We start from the raw sequence: 19,589 nt of genomic DNA on the forward strand, positions 1-19,589 counted from the left end.
ATGTGGCTAATTAAGCTAATCTTTGGTCTCAGTAATTCAAATTTTGGCTAATTTATAGCCTTATTAGCCAATTTATCCATACAACTTCTTGAGCAAAGGTGATGGCTTAAATTGTTATATGCTGGTTTTTCATTGAACTACCAGCATTCAAAATGTAGGATTTAACGCTACTAGTTTGCTACATCTACATCCTTAACAAAAATTAACAATTCAACTACTGGTACTAGTGGTGGTATTTCACTTTGATAAAATGTATTTTCTGTTTTTCTTACAGAATGACTGCCGGTGCTTTTGAAAAAGTTGTTATAGATAAGAGGTAGTGCTGCATTTGTAGCTGTACTATTCAACCTCCATCCATTGATTCATCCACACCCAGACAGCTGCATGTAGAGAGAAATTTACAGAACACTATTCCTGAAACATCCAATCAGAGATTAGAATTCACATCTAATCAGAGATTCAAATTCACATCCAATCAGAGATTAGAATTCACATCCAATCAGAGATTAGAATTCATCTCATTGTATGAAATGTGACAGTTTACTTGTATTTCAGTCGAGTATTCATTTTTTGATAGATTTCCTTTTTGTAGAATCTTGTAAATAATCATGTTCTATTTCTTACAAATTTTCTAGTGACCCTCCATTTTAAAAGAATGTTTGGTTTCAAACCATGTAAATTCGGTACATGTTTACTCACCAAACTAGAAACTTTCACACATTTTTTGATACCAGCATTGTTCCAGTTTTCAGCTCCGGGGTTTTACTTTGAAAAACATGACAAAAATAACATCACTTCCAAAAAAAAAAAAAGAATCCTTCCAAAATTTGTACGTCAACATGAATGGTCTACTGCATATTATTTTTTCTTTGACATATTGGCACGGCAATATGCTTAAAAATTCTATTGACAAAAATGGTAGTATTTACCTGAAAGTATTTCATCAAACACTGAGACAGTTAAACTAACCTGAGGCCGCATTTTATTTAATTGTCTTCTCTGCATATTCAAAAGTAAAAAAATTTCCTTACATAATTAAAGTGTGAATTTTGCAGAATGTTTTTTCCCTCCAATTATTTTTTCAAAAACAATATTTGCCAGATTTTTGCAACAGCTGATGCACTTGCCAATTTGTTGATGTTACATATATGTCAATACAGTTGTTTTGGGTAGTTAACAATCGTTTTGACTGTTTTCATTGCTTTGTGAAAATCATTGAAGTTTATTAAATAACCCTCCATGAACGATTATCCCTCCATAAAACTAATCAATAATGTCATTTTCTTATTAGAATTTTTTGATTCTCTTTTAATATTGTTAGAAAGTATAAGCAAGACAAAGCTGTGTAAATATAGACCCTCACAATCATTTGTATGAAATATGGTGTAAATGTTACATTTGTAAAACTCTACTGCATATTTCATGCTATGTTGTATGTGACATGGTTACCTAGGTAACAGTAAATTCATTGGAAAAGAAATCATTTTTATTATTAGAAAATTGCAAGATTTACCTTTTTAAATATGATTTTTCTCATTTTAGTGTCATATCACAAAATATCTGTTAAAATATAATTATTAAAATATTTGCAACATCAAACTAAAATTAATCATAGAAATTTTCTGAATGAAATGCATTTTTTTTCTGCATTGAAGGAAAAATTAATATGAAATTTTGATTGAAATTGCTGATAGAAAAAATCCAATACTTATGTTATATAGCACAGCTGTAAGTATTGCCTGTACATATCTATGTGGAATATTTATTCAGAACTACATATAGCAGTATAATTATTTCTTTTTAATTATATATTAATGTATCTTGTTCATGATTTATTTAATGTACGGTGATATCTATTAATTTGTTTATTTCTGTTTATGTAATTGGTTGCACAGTAGTTAAATTTGATCAATAGATTCACTTTATTACAAAGCTAAATTTTCCGTTACTGATCACAAGTATTTTAAAAAAGAATTTTTATTCTTGTCTAACTTTAAATTTTACAAATCATATCTTATATTTGCTGCTCCATTTTTCTTCCCTAATATTTACAAAATATCATTAATTGAAACATTTTCGTAATTTGTTTAGACCTTATAATTTGTAAACCTGTTGTTATTCGTTGTATTATTGGAGTTGTCATACTGCCCTCATGTGTTATTTCTGAGAAAGTATTATAGTACATATTGGGATACTGCCCTCATAGAAAATTACTGCACTAATGCATGCTGGGATTTATTGATACAGCCCTTGTGTGTTATTTCGGAGAATGCATGCTGGGATTCATACACGAAAGTTTTATTTCTTCAAAATTTTGCAGTATCTCTTGTGGTTGGATTTTCAGACAAAGCTTTGTTTATGCAATTACAGTGAAGTTTATGAATGCATTAATGTTTTTTTATTCATAAAACATTTACCCTGGTAGAATCCTACGCTGTCTTTTAATCTTTCGCCGATTTACTGCCATGCCTCTGTCAACACGTTGTGATTGGTTGAGTTGTTTTCATTCATAAATCAGAATTCATGAAAAATTTGTAAATATTTTATATATAAAAAAACATTAATGCCCACATGAAATTCACTGTTTCGTAATGAATTATATTTTTAAATAGCTGGACAGAAAACTGTAAATTTGATTGTGCTGTGAGCCGCTTTGTGTCATGAGAGAAAAGTCTGCATGAATCATTATGGTTTTAACAGTGTGTTTTAGTCTTCGCAAACTTTTGAGGCAAACATTGCAGGCACTCCGAATTGAAAATCTGGGAAGATGGAGTGCGTCTTTTCTCACACTCAGTGTGATTTTTTTTTAACAACCGACTTTGCTTTGTGGCAAAAAAAATAATCCTCAAAGTCTTTTCCTCTAATCATCTTCCAACTCAAAAATGTTTATTTGAATTTTTTCTCCATTATTCAATTATTTCAAAATGAAGATTAGGATAAAAATCAATTCTAGTATAAATGTCTTACTTTTTAATATAGAGATCAGTTTTATTTATTTTTCAAAACCTTGGGTGTAAGTCAGCTGGACTGGCAAGATGGTCACTATGGTAACAAGATGTGTTTGGTTACAAAATCATGTATACTATTTTTTCTTCTTTTTTTGTTGGCACCAATAGTGGTGTCACCATTGTTAGCCTAGACTATCTAACATTCTTTTTTTTGCTCATACAGCTTGAAAATAAACTTGGGGAAAAATGTGATGCCCTTGTTTTTTGTAATCTGAAAAGTAATGTGGAATCTGTATTTTGAATCTGCAAGTTTGTTGCCGATGCATTTGAGTTGCATTGTATTTTCATTTATTTTTTCCATTGTCTACATGAACAATGTAACAGGTGTCACAAATACAATTGTGACACTGAACGCAGCTAATTGCTCAATTATACTTTGGGTTTTCTCTCACTAATTTCTGAATACGAGCAGTAAAAGATGTATAATATAAAAATGACTGTAACAATAACACATAGTGTGCACGGTAAAAGTTGGCGCAGTCCTGCCCTGCATTGGCATATACTTTGCAGTATCCTTGTGACAATGTCGTATTTATCAGGATTCTCAGTGTTTCTCCTTTAATTGAGTAGCCGAATACTGTCGGTATCATGCCCACCCATTTTGGTACTTCACATTTTAGTGGTATTTGTGAAATGAGAAAGCATATGTGAGATATGTTTTTTTCTGATTTGCTTCAGACTTGCGCAGTAGGCTTACATAAAAGCGAGTTGTTTGACGATTGTCACTTAAAGTAAATTATATCAATGAATTTACAAGAATATTTCTCACACACATATCGCATATTTGTTATAGATGTCTACGCTTTATAATTTGAATTGCCATAGAAATTGACATACTTCGCATTACGAGGGAGTTGCTTTTTAAAAATTATCAATATTGATATAGTATATGAACGGTTCTTTTGACTTCCAGGAATTTGAGTACGTCTTATCATGTTGTGCATATTATTGTCTTTCTCAGAATCTCTGTAATATCACTTTTAGCAAAATGTTTTCAAAATCAATAAGGGTTGGAACATTTTCAAGGGGAGGGGGCTGCCTGGTAATTATACCTCTCCTAAAATTATGGTTCATCCCTCAAAAACATATCCAGAATTGTTCAAAAATTGTCACTTCCTTCGTAAACTTTTTGAGTGCCAACTTTTGTCACTTTTTACAATATACGACAAATACAATTTCTTTTTCTAATTTTTTCCAAAATTTTAATCGAAACCTGTAGGCGATAGGAAATCATTTCCCTTTGGTTAAAAATTACCGTAGAAGAAGAAAATGGGCAAAATGTAACACAAAATTATGGCACTCAAAGTGTTGTTCATGTTAACTTGTACAATGGCTGTTCTTCTTAGATTTGAAATACTGATACCTTTGACAGAATAATGTATAGCAATACTTTATTTACGTAAAGCCCAATACCTATGAGACAATATAATGCAACTATCTTCATACTATTCATACACAATGACATGAAAATAGTGAATTTTGAAGTGCATGGCTTGACCACAAAAAAATGCCAATAATAGTGTATGCAGATCTCAGTGCAAAATGTTTCAGATCACCTAAAAATATATGAAATTTTGTTCTTTGAACCTTATGCATGACCAAAAAGGTCACACATCCTGGTACTTGGCATGACCCTCCAAAAAGTCGCACATCCTGGTACTTGGCATGACCCTCCAAAAGGTCGCACATCCTGGTACTTGGCATGACCCAAAAAGGTCACGCATCTTAATACTTCATGGTGGTACAAATTCACTTCAAAATCATATTTTCTTAAAATGCAACAAGTTATCATTGAAGTCACAAAACAATATTGGAAATTATTGCTGTATTGTCCTAGAAAGTGTATACACGAGGCCTATAGCTATTGTCTATGTGTCAGTAATAAGGATGAATACATGTACATTGTGTACTTTTTTTTCCACTTCCATATATGGGTAGACTATTATTTCTTATTATTTCTCTTTGTAATACATTTCCACTTGTTCTTATTTCAATAAAAGGATTTTATGGTTTAAAACATAGTTGCATTTTGTAATTTGTCAGAACATGAGAAAATGAGTGTCCCATGCATGTTTGCTGTGTACACCAAAGTACTTGTATGCCCCATTTCAGTAACTTTGGCTAATTCGGAAATGAATGAATTTTGAAATCTAGTGATCTGATTGCACAGCATCAAATGCAAGATGGATAGTCAATAAACAAACAACAATTGTGCAGAGAACAAAAATATTTTTATTCAGAATTGCCTACAATTATAACTGAAAACAACCTATGAAATTAACAATACAGTAGTACCAGTTAATATAAAATGTAACATTATTTGCATAATATTTACTTTAAATTACTGTATTATACTTTAGCTGGAATTCATTTTTGCTGAAAAGATTTTTTTGGTGTTTTGTAAGGAATAAATTTTCAGTGATTTTTGACAAGTTAAAAAATGTAAAATATAGGAAAAAAAGTATATTCGCTGGATTTTATTTTCACTGAATCAATCCTTCAGCGAAAATAGCGTAAAATAATTCCAAGCGAAAATAAAGTATTTAACAGTATTGATAAATCATTCTGATTACCCGTTACAGTATAATCAATAGACTATGAATATGAAAAACATGACATAATAGACAATTTTCCATTCATTGTAAGATCCTGTGTTGTGTGTGAAATTGAATATAAAAACAGGACAAAGCGTCATTATAGCGGCATCGCATTAGATTCAACAAACACAAAACAATTTCTTTCCATGCTTATTTAATGTGCTATGCACCATTTGATAATTGTCGATTTTGATAAAGTAATGGGTATTTCAATACCATTTTTCCCCTATGACAGATCCATGTTTCAACACTGATCTATGAAAAAAATCAATTGATTTTTGCGGTAGAAAAATACGCAATACGCAAGATCTTGCAGTGAACAGAAAATCACTTATTAAAACAGCAATTTCTAACCCTTAATTTATCCACTCTTGTCACTTTTACAAAATAAACCAGCATAATTATTTCCATACTTTTTCTAACATTTTGGACAAGACTTTTAGATAATAGTAAATTATGTCCATTTGATTTGGTTTAAATTTAGCCAAGAAATTATAGAAAAATATGAAAATGATGCATTACAATTTTGGTCTGAAACAGCATTCAAAGGGTTTAACAGACCATTGACAATTACTACTGGTAGTGGTAAGAATTATATGCAAGTCCTACTTCTTTTAATTTTGTATTGATGTATTATTTTGTTTAAAGCCATTCAAAATTTAAATAACTTAGACCAATAAGCAAATTTGAAATGTATGGTGTTTGTAAGCCATCCTGATCAAAACCTGACTCATGTTATCAGTAAAGTTATAAATTACACCGTTTTTGAATGTTGCTTAACCTAGAAAGTACATATAAGGTTTGATGTTCAAAGTTCGCTAACAGGAACGCCCCCCTGCGTGTCAAAATGAAACTCTCCAAAGTTGAGTCAGATTGTTGACTGCTGGGAAGAGGTCTTCAAGTAAAAAATCCAATTGGCTGTAAAGGTGACTTGAAGCACAAACGAAAATGTTGTGTTGTTTTTACACTATTGTTTATAATATTAGAATTGCATTATCATTTCTATTTTTAAAATTACAAATTCTGTAACTATAGTAAGATCTCTTATATATGATTTCTGGTGAAAACGGCTTAAGACGAGGAAACAGCACAAATGCAACTTTTGAAGTAATCGGATCAACTAATTCTATATATTTTGCACATACCGGTAGTAGGGTTAATCTTATGACAATGATTTTTTGATCGTTATTTTCACTGGTTGTGATTGCCAGGTGATGAGAATGCCTAGATGTTTGTTTCCAAAAAATACCACAAGATATAACAGTGTACATGTATGTTCAATAATGCTTTTTAATACATGTAGTAATGTTTGAGTCATAGGTTTTGAACTGACACACGTGATGACTAGAAGTAAAACTATTTTTTTACCTCATTGATTGTATAACACTCACTTTTGCAAAAAAATCAACACTATCACCTACATGGTATCCTAGCATAAATAATGTACATTAACTTTGTTGTATGACACAACAATTGGAAATCACTACATTTACTATCATCATTATAACCCAACAGAAATTTTACTAAATAAATAAATAAATAAATAAATAAATAAATAAATAAATAAATAAATAAATAAATAAATAAATAAATAAATAAATAAATAAATAAATAAATAAATAAATAAATAAATAAATAAATAAATAAATAAATAAATAAATAAATAAATAAATAAATAAATAAATAAATAAATAAATAAATAAATAAATAAATAAATAAATAAATAAATAAATTAATTAATTAATTAATTAATTAATTACATTTTTTGGTTGCCATACAAAGGTCTACTATTTGTTTACTTTGTTAGAATATCATTTGCAGAAACAAGTCCAGCTCCCACTCCTGACATCCTTGTGAACTTTTCCCCACTTTGACACATTTCCCCATTAATTTGAATAATATTGAAACTGATAGCAAGCTATATTCAACAATGAAAATGAAACAAATTTGATGACATACTCAGGGTTCCCCTGTTATTCAACTCTATTGTAAACATGGTTATGCTAAATTTGCTCTATTGTTTATCAAACAGTTGGGATCCCCTACTTTATAACTACCTGGGAAGGACCCTGGGATTATACTGCCAAATATGAATGATTACTACATTTCAATACCAGTTGACCTTGGAGTATGAAACTTAAATACTCTATAAACATGTATATATATACTGTAAAACATGTCTTTTTAGCGAGAGAACTAATTTGCTAATTTAAGATGTCGCTAATGACTTCATTATAAATTCAAAATGGCGGCCAAACAACGACTTTTTCTCTTCACACACACACACTTTGTAAACAACACAGAAAACGTAATAATCTGTAGCGCTTCCTTATTACACTTGACAGTTTTTCTTTGTTTTTATGGAGGTGATAACTGCGCATTTGTTTTGGCAGGCAAAAGACAAGTATTGTGAAAACAGGAAATCAACAAAGACAAGAGAGATTCACTAAATCAACATTTCGCTATTACGTCATTTTACAACAATTCGCTAAAATAGTATGTCGCTTTTTCAACATGTTTTACAGTACCTTATAACAGTGACTCAGGTATGAAATGATGGAAGCACATCAACCTCACAATAAAATCACTTATTTTACAGTAAAGGGCAGAAAGCTGTGGTTATTAAAATTGACATCAACATTAGTTCTAATTTATATTAATGACATTATCAACATTATCCAATCAGCAAATACCTCATTTTGAATGGGTTGGCAGTCACGTGAAGACATGTGTGCACATTAGGGGTGTTGATAATGTTTATCTCTTGAGCCAAACACTATAAATTTTTTTAATTGAAAAGTAAACTGATGATCAGCATTTACAAATTTTTATAAATACGTTTACGTCCCAGCTTTGTGTCTTTCACTGCGACTGTTTTAAACATTTACAAAAGTGCACGAGTTTCTAGTAGAGCAATACAGTGACATTTCATCGAGAGTATGGCATTACAAATCTTACAACAATCTCCAGATGATAATCAGAGTTTTTCTAAACCGGGGAACAGGGGCGCAAAGTCCTGATACTCTCGACTGGCGCCCTCTTACCGAACTGTCGATTGAACTTTCAAGTCATAAATATATTTCTTGAGCCGTGCACTTCCGTGCTGCCATACAACATGATATTATTCTCAAATATATTTTTCTCCATGAAAACTTCCCAGCAACACCAGCTGACAATGTGTCTGTACACCAAATACACTAAAATTTCTCCAAAAATATGTCAATGGCGATAGATACACCGTTAAAACGACGCAGAAACATTTCGATATGGCGTCGCTCCATTCCCTTGCCTGTGTTGCTCCCTCTTGTTCATTTTTGCTAGAAAAACCCCTGATAATCATCTTGTCAATCATCAAATATTTCTATAAATAGACAATGTGTCACATTTTTATTCTTATACTACATGTACATATACCCCAGAACTCACATTTGATCGTAATTGTGTTGCGGCTGCTTTGCTTGACAGCATCCGGCAACAAATGCACATCCGTCTTTTATAAGACCAGGTAATGACGTCCAAAATTCGTAATGTGGAACTTGGTCAGCGCCTTTCGCATTGTAAATGGCCCTTTTAATCACACAACCTGAAAAATATCAAAAACATGTGAATGCAATCATGAACATGTGTTTTGTTCCTGGTGAGAAAGTACCTAATGTATGTGCCAAGCAGAGCTAAATTTTGCAATGTGGTTAGGAATGTTGACTGTCTGGTATTTGGGACCTGGATAATATATTTTGACAAGAAGAACCCCTGCATGAACAAACTTATTTATGAAAGTTTATTTATAAAACGACACTTAATTATGAAAATCTGGGAAGTCTGATCACAATCACAGACTTACTTATTTATTTGACTTTAGGAAAGATGATCACAAACAGATTCATTTATTTGAAGGAATCTAGAGAGTCTTATTGCAAACACAAACTCATTTTGTAAGCGTCTATAGAATCTGACTCACTCAGGAAATCTAGGGAGTCTGATCACAAAGAGACTCACTTATTTATACAAGTCTATGAAGTCCGATCACAAATGCAGGCTCATTTATTTGTAGGAATCTAGGAAGTCTGATCACAAAGAGACTCACTTATTTATACAAGTCTATGAAGTCCGATCACAAATGCAGGCTCATTTATTTGTAGGAATCTAGGAAGTCTGATCACAAAGAGACTCACTTATTTATACAAGTCTATGAAGTCCAATCACAAATGCAGGCTCATTTATTTGTAGGAATCTAGGAAGTCTGATCACAAAGAGACTCACTTATTTATACAAGTCTATGAAGTCCGATCACAAATGCAGGCTCATTTATTTGTAGGAATCTAGGAAGTCTGATCACAAAGAGACTCACTTATTTATACAAGTCTATGAAGTCCAATCACAAATGCAGGCTCATTTATTTGTAGGAATCTAGGGAGTCTGATCACAAAGAGACTCACTTATTTATACAAGTCTATGAAGTCCGATCACAAATGCAGGCTCATTTATTTGTAGGAATCTAGGAAGTCTGATCACAAAGAGACTCACTTATTTATACAAGTCTATGAAGTCCGATCATAAATGCAGGCTCATTTATTTGTAGGAATCTAGGAAGTCTGATCACAAAGAGACTCACTTATTTATACAAGTCTATGAAGTCCGATCACAAATGCAGGCTCATTTATTTGTAGGAATCTAGGAAGTCTGATCACAAACAAACATAACTGCAATGATTGTTAGAAAACAATCATCTCCAGATATCCTCATTTACCTTATCAGAAATGCATCTACCACAGATACTGTTCTGAGTACCCTCAATAATAACAAATTTTGCTACCACTTGTTGGGTTTTTGAGATGAGCTGCTGCTATACAATAAGTCAGAGTACTGTTTGAAAGTAAATTCTGAGGACACTCAATTTCATAATCGGTCCATCTAACGCCTTTATTTATTCAGTCTAGACAGATTTCAATATTTTTTTTTTCAGACAGGTTTTTTTTTTAAAACATACTTACCTAATCCACAATACAGGAAGATGACAACCAAAAATATCAAAATAATCACAGCACCAGGACCAATTGTCCTTTTGTTTATAAATGGTTTAATTCTTTGTAAACAACCATAAGGTGATTCCAGTGTCATATTATAGCGATCCGGTCGTGCTTGTTTATACACGTGTAGATGATGCTCCACGGACTCTGTGCATTTCACTGTGACTACTGTAATTTTATTTGCTTCCCCTTGTTTATCTGAAATATAGTAAATGTGGTTATTTCAACTTCAAACACTAACATTTTCAACTGGAGAGGAATTTTTTTTCCTATGTTTTTTCATCTTATTAAAAATCAGTGAAAATAAGCTTCATACACAAAAAAAATATCAAAATATCTTTTCAGCAAAAAAATAAACAAAAGAAGTATTTCACAGTTTCTCTGATAGTAACTAAAAAAATAAAACGTGCCATGCAGCAGCAGGCAAGTACAAAATAACATCAATACTACTGTATTTAAAGGGCGGTGGTTGTCACGCCGCGTCCTGTTCGATATACGACTCGTGTACACAACGCGTGTAAAATACATTGTTTACATGAAATTCGAACACGCACTGCGCGACGACCGCAGCCCTTCAAAATAGAAACACTCACCATCGTAAACAAGACTTGTACAACTACGAGACATGGAACATGCCTACTCATGCCGTTTCAACATTCGAGCACGCCAAGGAGACACAACAGTCAATAGAAAAAACAATTATAACCAAACATACTGTTATTATACATTAAGGTAACCGAGTCATTGTGTTCAAAATAAATGTATTCAGGTTGTGGATCACCACAGTTGAAGTACGCATCTTTGGGGTGCTGTGTTTGACGACACACGGCAACATCGTCACACGTTTTGTTGCTGGACTGCAGAGAGAAGCCAACGCACGGATCGAACCAGAAACGATCTCCACCTTCACCAAGTACATTTTCGAATCTTGGGTGGGTGGTGTTTCCAGACAGTGGCCTGAGATCAAACAGTCCGCTGCTGTCTGAGAGTCGACAGCTGCATGTCCCTTCGCTTTTGCAGGTTATCTTTGATGATGCCGCTGATGTCGGTGGAGTCCAAATATTGACGACGATGAGAAACTGTAGTAAGCACAGTACATAGTTAACATGGATTCCAAATAAAAATGGCATTTTAGATGCGACTTATATTGGTAAATGCAAATTAATTCAGGAAATATCAGTAACCTTGGCAACGCAGTGATGGATATTTGGTAAAAATATTAGCAAAACGGAGTTCTCATCGAAATACATCGGCCATATTTGTAGTGCAGTATTACAACATTTGTAACGCAAAGTTCAAAATCCCAAATATTTAATTTCTTTAAATAAAACATTACAAAAACAAGAAGTTGAAAAATAATTTAATTCGTTTAAGCTGAAGCTCAATTGAGATTTAATATTAATGAAATAATGGGGAAAATGTATTTTACAGTATTACCTAATTTGTCGAGCACACAGTCTGACAAATACATTGCTTATCTCGTTACAGCTGAGCAATATGGTAGGTTTATTGGGTTTATATAGGGGTTTGTGGATCGGATCTGGATGCAGTATACTAGTACTATATATAGCAACATATATACTGATCTCTATTGTGACCCGTATGGGAATTCAGAAATGATTTTTGTCATGGTTGTCAGTAAAGTTCTCGCATTTTACAAAGACACATCCTAAAGATAAAACTAAAAGTTTCTTTCTTCTATTATCTCTTCCCCCCAGATTACAGACATGTCTTGATAGTTTGGCATTGTATGCTAAAACGTGGAAGCTCTCTGTCAACACTGACAAAACCAAAATTTTAATTTTCAATAAATCAAACAGACGTTTGAATAATGATACATTTTTTCTTGGAGGTATCGAACTTGATACAGTTAAATCTTATAACTATCTGGGACTAGTCATTAGTGCCAATGGTAGGTTTAAGGATGGCCTAAAAAACCTTAAACGTAAGGCTCAAAAAGCTCTGTTTTCAATGAAAGCAAAGCTTGGCTTAATTCAAAACTAAGTATAAAAGTTTCAATTTCCCTTTTTGACAAATTCATCAGACCTATCCTCATTTATGGTTGTGATGTTTGGGGTGATGAGTTCTCCACTAAATCACCTATTGAAGACGTTCAATTAAGTTATTGTCGGTATCTACTAGGGGTGTCACAACACACATCAATTATGGCCATGTATAGCGAGATAAGCAGATACCCCCTAGACGTATTTATAAAAAAACAAATAATTAAATATTACAGTCGGGCCATGAATTCTAATAATGCGTTACTCAAGGAAGCTTTTGTAGTTAACAAAAACATTAAAAGTAAATGGTATCTAGAAGTGACATCATTATTAAACAATATCCAACAATATCATTCAGTTAACAACTGTGATAAATTAACCTCAGCACAAATGAAACAAATTGATTTGGGCATCAAGGATTTATTTCTAACAAGATGGAAAGGTGAGGTCCATAATGATAACCGCACCAAAGCAAATGAGAAAAACAAACTAAGAACATATCGGCTAATCAAATCAGATTTAAACCTTGAGCCATATTTAGTCAAGCTAAAAAACTTTGAACTGCGTAGTGTGCTTACCAAATTTCGTCTTAGTGACCATAGTCTCAAAATTGAAATGGGTCATCATAAAAAAATCCCATTAAATAACAGGGTTTGTGACATGTGTAACAAAGGTCTAATTGAGGATGAAATGCATTTTCTGCTGGAATGCAACAAATACAATGAGTTGCGTACCAAACTGTTCAATAAAGCTAAGGATATGATCCCAGCATTTGAAAATAAACCTGCAGAGAAAAAATTCATGGAATTGTTACAGAATGAAAACGTTATTATACCAGTAGCACAGTTCATAAGTAAAAGCTTCAAAGTCAGGAAGCAGGCCGGGTCTTACTTGACATCTTAATGCCTGCTGTCAATTTAGTAATTTCATATTAGTTAGTATTATAGAGATGTTGTATTATTTAGTAATTTAATAGTGATTGTATTTGTTATTTAGTATATTGTGTTTTTTTGTTTTGTTTTTTATATATATTTTTCTCCTTGTACTTTGTGACCATTTTCTTTCCCTCCGGGGATTGTGTAAGAGTCAATAAGTAAATAAATAGAAACTGGTCTTCCCTTTATGACATGTTTTGAGAGATGCGCTGTTGCAATCATGGTAGTGGCGGCTCTCTCTCACTTGCCATAGAGGGCACACTCCGAAATTTGAAATGCACTTATTATTGTTTTTACCCGTTTCACAACCAGTTCCCTCTTTTCATCACACATTCACAAAATAATAGTCTGCACTTTCCTTCAGAAGATGTGGACAAAAATAGCCAATTATTTTGAGTAAAAACTGAAAATTGCTTCAAATTTTGTCTGTTGGCTCCAAAATTAGGGTTCATTTCCAGAAATATTGAAGAATATGAGAAAAAAGTGCAGAAAAATTTGGGTGAGAAAGTCTGGTAGTGAAAAGGTTAAAATTGATACCACCCTTCACCCTGGAAAATTCGTGAACTTAAAACTGAATATGTTCAAAATATCGGTAGTGAAAATTAAAAAATTAAATTCCAGTGAAAATAAAGGGTATATGCACTTTATTAGCAAAGTACGAACCTTTGAATGTATGAATACTAGTTATGTTTATTCCATTGAAGGCAACCGGAAGTGATCGAATACTTGGGCTGTGTATAGTTGCGACGGCTGGGCTTCTCTTTGCTTACTATACTATATGGGTTATTTTCTTGGTAAGTATGCACCTACTAACCCCTATATGAAATAATGGTATGACCCATCCAATAATAATATATAATATATGTTTCTAAATTTAGCTCTGCCACATTTCCATGACAAATATTTTAATGCAGGCTATGTTGTATTGTTGTCAACATTTTGGTGAAAGTACTTTAAATGGTGATTACGGTCCAGAAAAAATAGTAAGCTTTCAGTTAAAAATGTTTTTTTTGGCAGAATTTTAGAATGTTTATTTTTTTTTAAATGCTTGCATGAATCAAAAAAAAAATTACCATTACCAAAAACATTATTTTCTTTGGGCTTTAATGCTATATTAGCTGATATACTGCTTATTTTGTTTCTGTTTTACAGCCATTTGTAGATGCTGATCATGTGATTCATAATTTGTTTCTACCAAGAGTATATGCCATCACCATACCTATTGTCGCAGGGGTCATTGCACTTGGGTGTCTAGGTGAGTTCAAAGGTCAAATTAAATTCACACATGACATTTAAATTTTGTGTTGAATGTGGATTGTTGGTGAGAAGTTAGTTGATAGGTGGAATCAAAATGGCTGTTAGGTCAAGATTGGATTACTATTTTAAGCTTGTTTTATTTTGTTTTCTATCATTATTTTTGAGTCAATCTATAAATCAACATGAGCAATAGAAATATTTGTATGTTAGTTGTTCAGTAAGCATCAAACTATAATGAATTTATTTCTCACATTCTATCATCTCTAGTGATTAAAAAGCGAGAGGGTCGTCACCTGCGTACGCGCAGGAATTTAGTCCCAGGCAACGATAACAACACATGCTAAAAACGCAAAGGCTCATCGGTAGATGCTTGTTTGTAAACAATGACACGCTATGGCCATCTGACGCATGCACAGGTGACGTGTTACCAGTAGCTCCTTCATTCTAAAACCAAATTTGTTCTAACTGAAACTAAGGCTAAAACAGTTTGAAATTAAAGCGTATATAAAATTGTTTTGAGAAATGCATTGCTGTCTGTGAACCACGCCCTGATAACAATTCTAATTGTGGCGTGAAACCTAAACAGAATAGTGTTTAGATAACCAAGAAATGACAGAACAGTACATAAAAATGTGCAAAATATTGCATCCAAAAATGGATGAGAATAATTAATATCGGTACAGTCAAAATGTTAATAAATGATTACTGTTTCATTTGAAAATATTGTTTAATTTTTTGTTGATTCAAAGTAATTCGTCTGAATCGTGCTTTGAATGGGCATTTACAGCTGTTCTGAGAATTATTTGGACAGTCAGTTAGCAATATATCTTGAAACTTTGCAAAACACTTGGGTCTTTTCCAATCTAGACTTGATGGCGCCGTTGTATTGGCATGCCCACAGTTATCTTGCTAGATGTTTGTAAAACACTGTTTTCAAAACGACACGTGTTGGTCACCATACATTAACAGGTTATATGTTGTATGTGCATTCAAAGTGTTATTTTAAATTGTTATAACTATCTGAGTCCATCTGACATAGCGCAATTTACAAAACAACTCCCGAGTGCTCAGTAAGCCCAGGTATTAATGAGCTCATCGTTTGCGAGAAGGCTCAAAGTAGAGTTCCTTAGCATTGAACGCGCCGCAGTTTCGCGACAGTTTTGAGCCAAACTAAAAGTTACATTACCGGTACATTATGTATCAAATTCAGATTTTATACCGAGGTGGGAGAGTACGTCAGGGATACACGGACGGAAAACTTGATTATAACGCTTTGTCAAATCAAAAGTGCCTTCCTTGAGCGAATCACTTTTTCAACTGCAGTTTGAAAATGACGAAGATATGACGACCGTTATTATGTATAGTCCATTTTTGTAACAGAGTAAATTGACTAAAATGAGCGAGGGGTTGACATTTTTCGACAAATTTAAGCAACACCCAACTTGCCGACAACCGCTATGAAATAGTAATCCCAAACCAAGCACGCGTCAATCAAGTGGCGCCGACAATTTTAGAATGAGCAAAGACCAAAGTGTTTTGCAAAGTTGCAAGTCATTTTGCTAACTGACTGTCCGAATAATTCTCAGAATGGCTGTAATCCCACCAAAGTGTTAGTGTAATTTTGTCTATTTTTATGCATTATACATTTACCCCGTACTATAATTTCTTTTAGTTTTAGTCAAGTTAAATATACTTTTTCATTACATGTACCTACATGACTACCTACATGACTAAATTTACTTTGGGCCTAAGGTTTAATATTTTCATTGATTTATACACTCCTCAGATACTTGAGTTTGGTTGTTCCTTTACATGTTTTGATCACATGCATTTTCTAGGTATTTTTTGATGCCATTACAGTTTGTTCTCTTTATTAATTTTATAACTTTCATGTGTTTTCTCAATTTTTCAGGTGTGTTTGTTGGTTTACTTGCAGCTGGTAAAAAGAAACAGAATTAAAATTGAAAACTAGATTTGAAATAGACAATACCTGTTTACTTCAAGCAGTGAGAAAAAGAGTACTTGCCAAAGTTTTTCTCAGAAATTCTTTTGTTTTTACTCAAGCAAATCCTCACTATGTTTACTAGTACCTTGTAAAGAATATGGCCTAGTGTTCATGATTGTAAGTTAGTTTGTTTTTTACAGAAACAGATGCCAATGCTTTGAAATAATAATAACACTTCAAGACAGTTCAGGACTAGTGTTCATCTAGAGTGATTACTTTGTTTTTATACATTTTCAAAATGTGTTAAAATGAGGTCTCAATTACATGTAAACCCTATGGACAACAATGTAATAACATGAAAAGAATGTATATTTTACACTAGTAGCCAATAACCTTGTACCCCAAAAATTAAAGTGGCTTCAGTTTTTTAATTTTATCATTACCAAATAACTACAATGATACTGTCAACATTAAAGCAGGAGGCTAGTCACCTGTGCACGCGCAGGAATTGAGTCCCAAGCGATGATGACAACACATGCTAAAAACGCAAAGGCTCATGGGTAGTCGATGCTTGTTTGTAAACAATGACACGCTATGGCCACCTGATGCATGCACAGGTGACGTGTTACCAGTAGCTCCTTCATTCTAAAACCAAATTTGTTCTAACTGAAACTAAGGCGAAAACAGTTTGAAATTAAAGCGTGTATAAAATTGTTTTGAGAATTGCATTGCTGTCTGTGAACCACGCCCTGATAACAATTCTAATTGTGGCGTGAAACCTAAACAGAATAGTGTAGTTTATCCCAGTGTTCACAGATATTTTCTATTACATAAGCAAATCTCAGAATGCATTGAAAATGACCTCAACAGAAATCAACCACGTTTATAAATGCGAGTCATAATAGGATCATTAACAATTATGCAAAATATAGAGCCCAGAAAAATCATTTAAAACCGAGGGTGTCACAGCTTTTTTTTTGTCATATGTTGTACTGTAGAAGAATCTGAAGAAAAATAAAAGTGCACATTTAATGAAATTTTTAATATTCATTATTCACATCTTTTTTTCTGGGCCTAATAATTTATGAATGAATTAACCCATTCAAGATCTGGGGGGTGGGGGGAGTAGACTTTGTAAGAAATGCAAATATATCTTTTCTGTGGTTGAATGCAAATATATCTTTTCTGTGGCTCCCCTGATTTATTTACAATTTTTTAATCCGTATACAGCATTGACGTTTTTGTCTGATTACAAAAAAAATCTATTGTCAATTCATTCTGGTATATACATGATATATTTTTAAAGAATGAATAAAGAAGTTTATATTATTACAAACTTTATGATTTTCTTGTTACTGTGATTGTTAATATGCGTAAGGCATGTGTCACTATAAAGAAATATTAGTGCTTCTTGCATGCATTTTTTTTCTCCCCTGTCACTTGCCATTTTTGTTTTTCCGGAAATCTTCCAGCCACCCGCTATGTCTCATATGGTCGACTCATATGCATTGATTACTAGTATATTGATTTTATGTTGAGACACATGGGAGATTCTTGAAACTAGATAACTTTTAGGGCCAAATTGTTTGAAATTACACGTCATGAACCTTCTGGCTAGAGTCCCTTTAAAATGACTAACTTTAGTCAGTGAAGTGCGCCCTCTTCGTTGAGTGTTTACAAATTTGTCCTCGCTCTGGTGTTGATGATTATAATTTTAATCAGGCGTTATATGTACCATTTCTGCATTTGTTTTCATCAATTCAAATTAACACTGGAGCTTGTCAACTCATGGCAAACCCTCTAGTGCGAGTACGAACTGCGAGAATAGAGGATACTCCGATGCGTCACAGCTAATATTAAGCAACAATACACAGTTTAACTTTGAACAATTCTCACACAAACTGAATAAAGTTAAAACTATATTATCCACACATTTAAACCACAACCACAATAAAGCCGCGCAAATATTAACACGTTTGAAGGGTTTCCTCTGTACGTTCAGCGACTATCACGGGCACCAACTTGATGCTGATTGAATGATCTATTCTATTCTAGATACACAACTTGCCATGACAACAATTCTGCGTGGGGTGTAGACTTGCTTGCAGTCTGTTGCGATTCCAATGAAAAATTCTTGAAAAATAAATATAAATTGCGTAAACGAGGGGTGAGCGCGAAATCCCAACAGAGTTGCCGTCAACCTGTGCTCACCGTATGACATAAAATAAAATTAGTAAAAGGTGGGGTGTCACATGAGTGGGTACAATTTATTGGGAATGCAGACACTTCAGACAGAGTTTATGGCGTAAACATCTGCCCTGTACTGCATTGTATCGTAGTCAAGTCAACACAGTGAGCATTGTTTCCAAATATGGTTTGTTTTTATGAGCAAACCCAAAGTACAGCATAACACATTATTTACCGGCACAAAGGTCTACTAAATCTGAGTTTATGATGTCATATAAGTATGGTGTCATGTGACATTACACCGCAGTTAAGTCAACAAATTTGATGGTATATACGGAGCCGTACCGTGGCCGCTTCTACGATTTCTATCTTTTGCGTCTTCAAAAGCTTCTTCAATTTTCATTGGATCTGTTCAGTCGTGCTTTGAAGTTTTTGTCGCATAATTTCATACGCCATTTTTCTGTTTCCCATTGAGCTATCAATTTATCGCAGTATTTCTTTACTCTGCCAAATAGATATTGAGACATGTACCTTTTCGTAAAGCCAGGAACCCAACCCTATCAACTTGGCTCTGAATGCGTATACAGGACAAAAACAAAGCATATTCAAACTTGCATTTTTTCAATGCAA

General features: G+C 33.2%; 3 protein-coding genes across 4 annotated transcripts in view; 2 read left to right on the plus strand and 1 right to left on the minus strand.

The window, feature by feature from the left end:
* The window catches only part of LOC100373927 (early estrogen-induced gene 1 protein-like), a 54,071-nt gene extending 49,046 nt beyond the window's left edge, over positions 1-5,025 (plus strand). Inside the window, exon 9 of the mRNA XM_085492220.1 lies at positions 275-5,025. Coding sequence (XP_085348346.1) covers positions 275-320 — 46 coding nt within the window. The 3' untranslated portion in view covers positions 321-5,025. The remainder of the gene's footprint in view (positions 1-274) is intronic.
* Positions 5,026-7,395: 2,370 nt separating this feature from the next.
* On the minus strand, positions 7,396-11,918 carry LOC102806824 (cation-dependent mannose-6-phosphate receptor-like). 2 transcript variants are annotated; one of them, XM_085491839.1, is made up of 3 exons: positions 11,348-11,918; positions 10,597-10,830; positions 7,396-9,188 (listed from the first exon to the last, which is right to left on the minus strand). In XM_085491839.1, exons 1-3 carry the CDS (start codon positions 11,760-11,762, stop codon positions 9,028-9,030), a joined length of 810 nt encoding a protein of 269 aa, XP_085347965.1. In that variant the 5' UTR covers positions 11,763-11,918; the 3' UTR covers positions 7,396-9,027. The 2 variants fall into 2 exon arrangements, with proteins under 2 accessions (XP_085347965.1, XP_077866878.2); XM_078010752.2 differs by having other exon boundaries at positions 11,226-11,375.
* A 191-nt stretch (positions 11,919-12,109) lies between these two features.
* On the plus strand, positions 12,110-17,809 carry LOC102806953 (dolichol phosphate-mannose biosynthesis regulatory protein-like). The gene is made up of 4 exons (XM_006818645.3): positions 12,110-12,132; positions 14,275-14,364; positions 14,723-14,825; positions 16,740-17,809. Exons 1-4 carry the CDS (start codon positions 12,130-12,132, stop codon positions 16,784-16,786), a joined length of 243 nt encoding a protein of 80 aa, XP_006818708.2. The 5' UTR covers positions 12,110-12,129; the 3' UTR covers positions 16,787-17,809.
* Positions 17,810-19,589: the final 1,780 nt, after the last annotated feature.

Source organism: Saccoglossus kowalevskii, chromosome 17, assembly GCF_978046115.1.
Source record: "Saccoglossus kowalevskii chromosome 17, keSacKowa6.1, whole genome shotgun sequence".
NCBI classification, from domain to species: domain Eukaryota; kingdom Metazoa; phylum Hemichordata; class Enteropneusta; family Harrimaniidae; genus Saccoglossus; species Saccoglossus kowalevskii.

Excerpts from the sequence above, each read along its gene's own strand:
- LOC102806824 (XM_085491839.1), bottom strand. The coding sequence starts at position 11,762 with ATGCCATTTTTATTTGGAATCCATGTTAACTATGTACTGTGCTTACTA. Across the intron at positions 10,831-11,347 it reads TACCTTAATGTATAATAACA|ATAAACAAGGGGAAGCAAAT; the intron begins GTATGTTTGGTT and ends ACTATATTTCAG. Across the intron at positions 9,189-10,596 it reads CTTCCTGTATTGTGGATTAG|GTTGTGTGATTAAAAGGGCC; the intron begins GTAAGTATGTTT and ends GATATTTTTCAG.
- LOC102806953 (XM_006818645.3), top strand. Across the intron at positions 14,365-14,722 it reads CTATATGGGTTATTTTCTTG|CCATTTGTAGATGCTGATCA; the intron begins GTAAGTATGCAC and ends TCTGTTTTACAG. Across the intron at positions 14,826-16,739 it reads CATTGCACTTGGGTGTCTAG|GTGTGTTTGTTGGTTTACTT; the intron begins GTGAGTTCAAAG and ends TCAATTTTTCAG.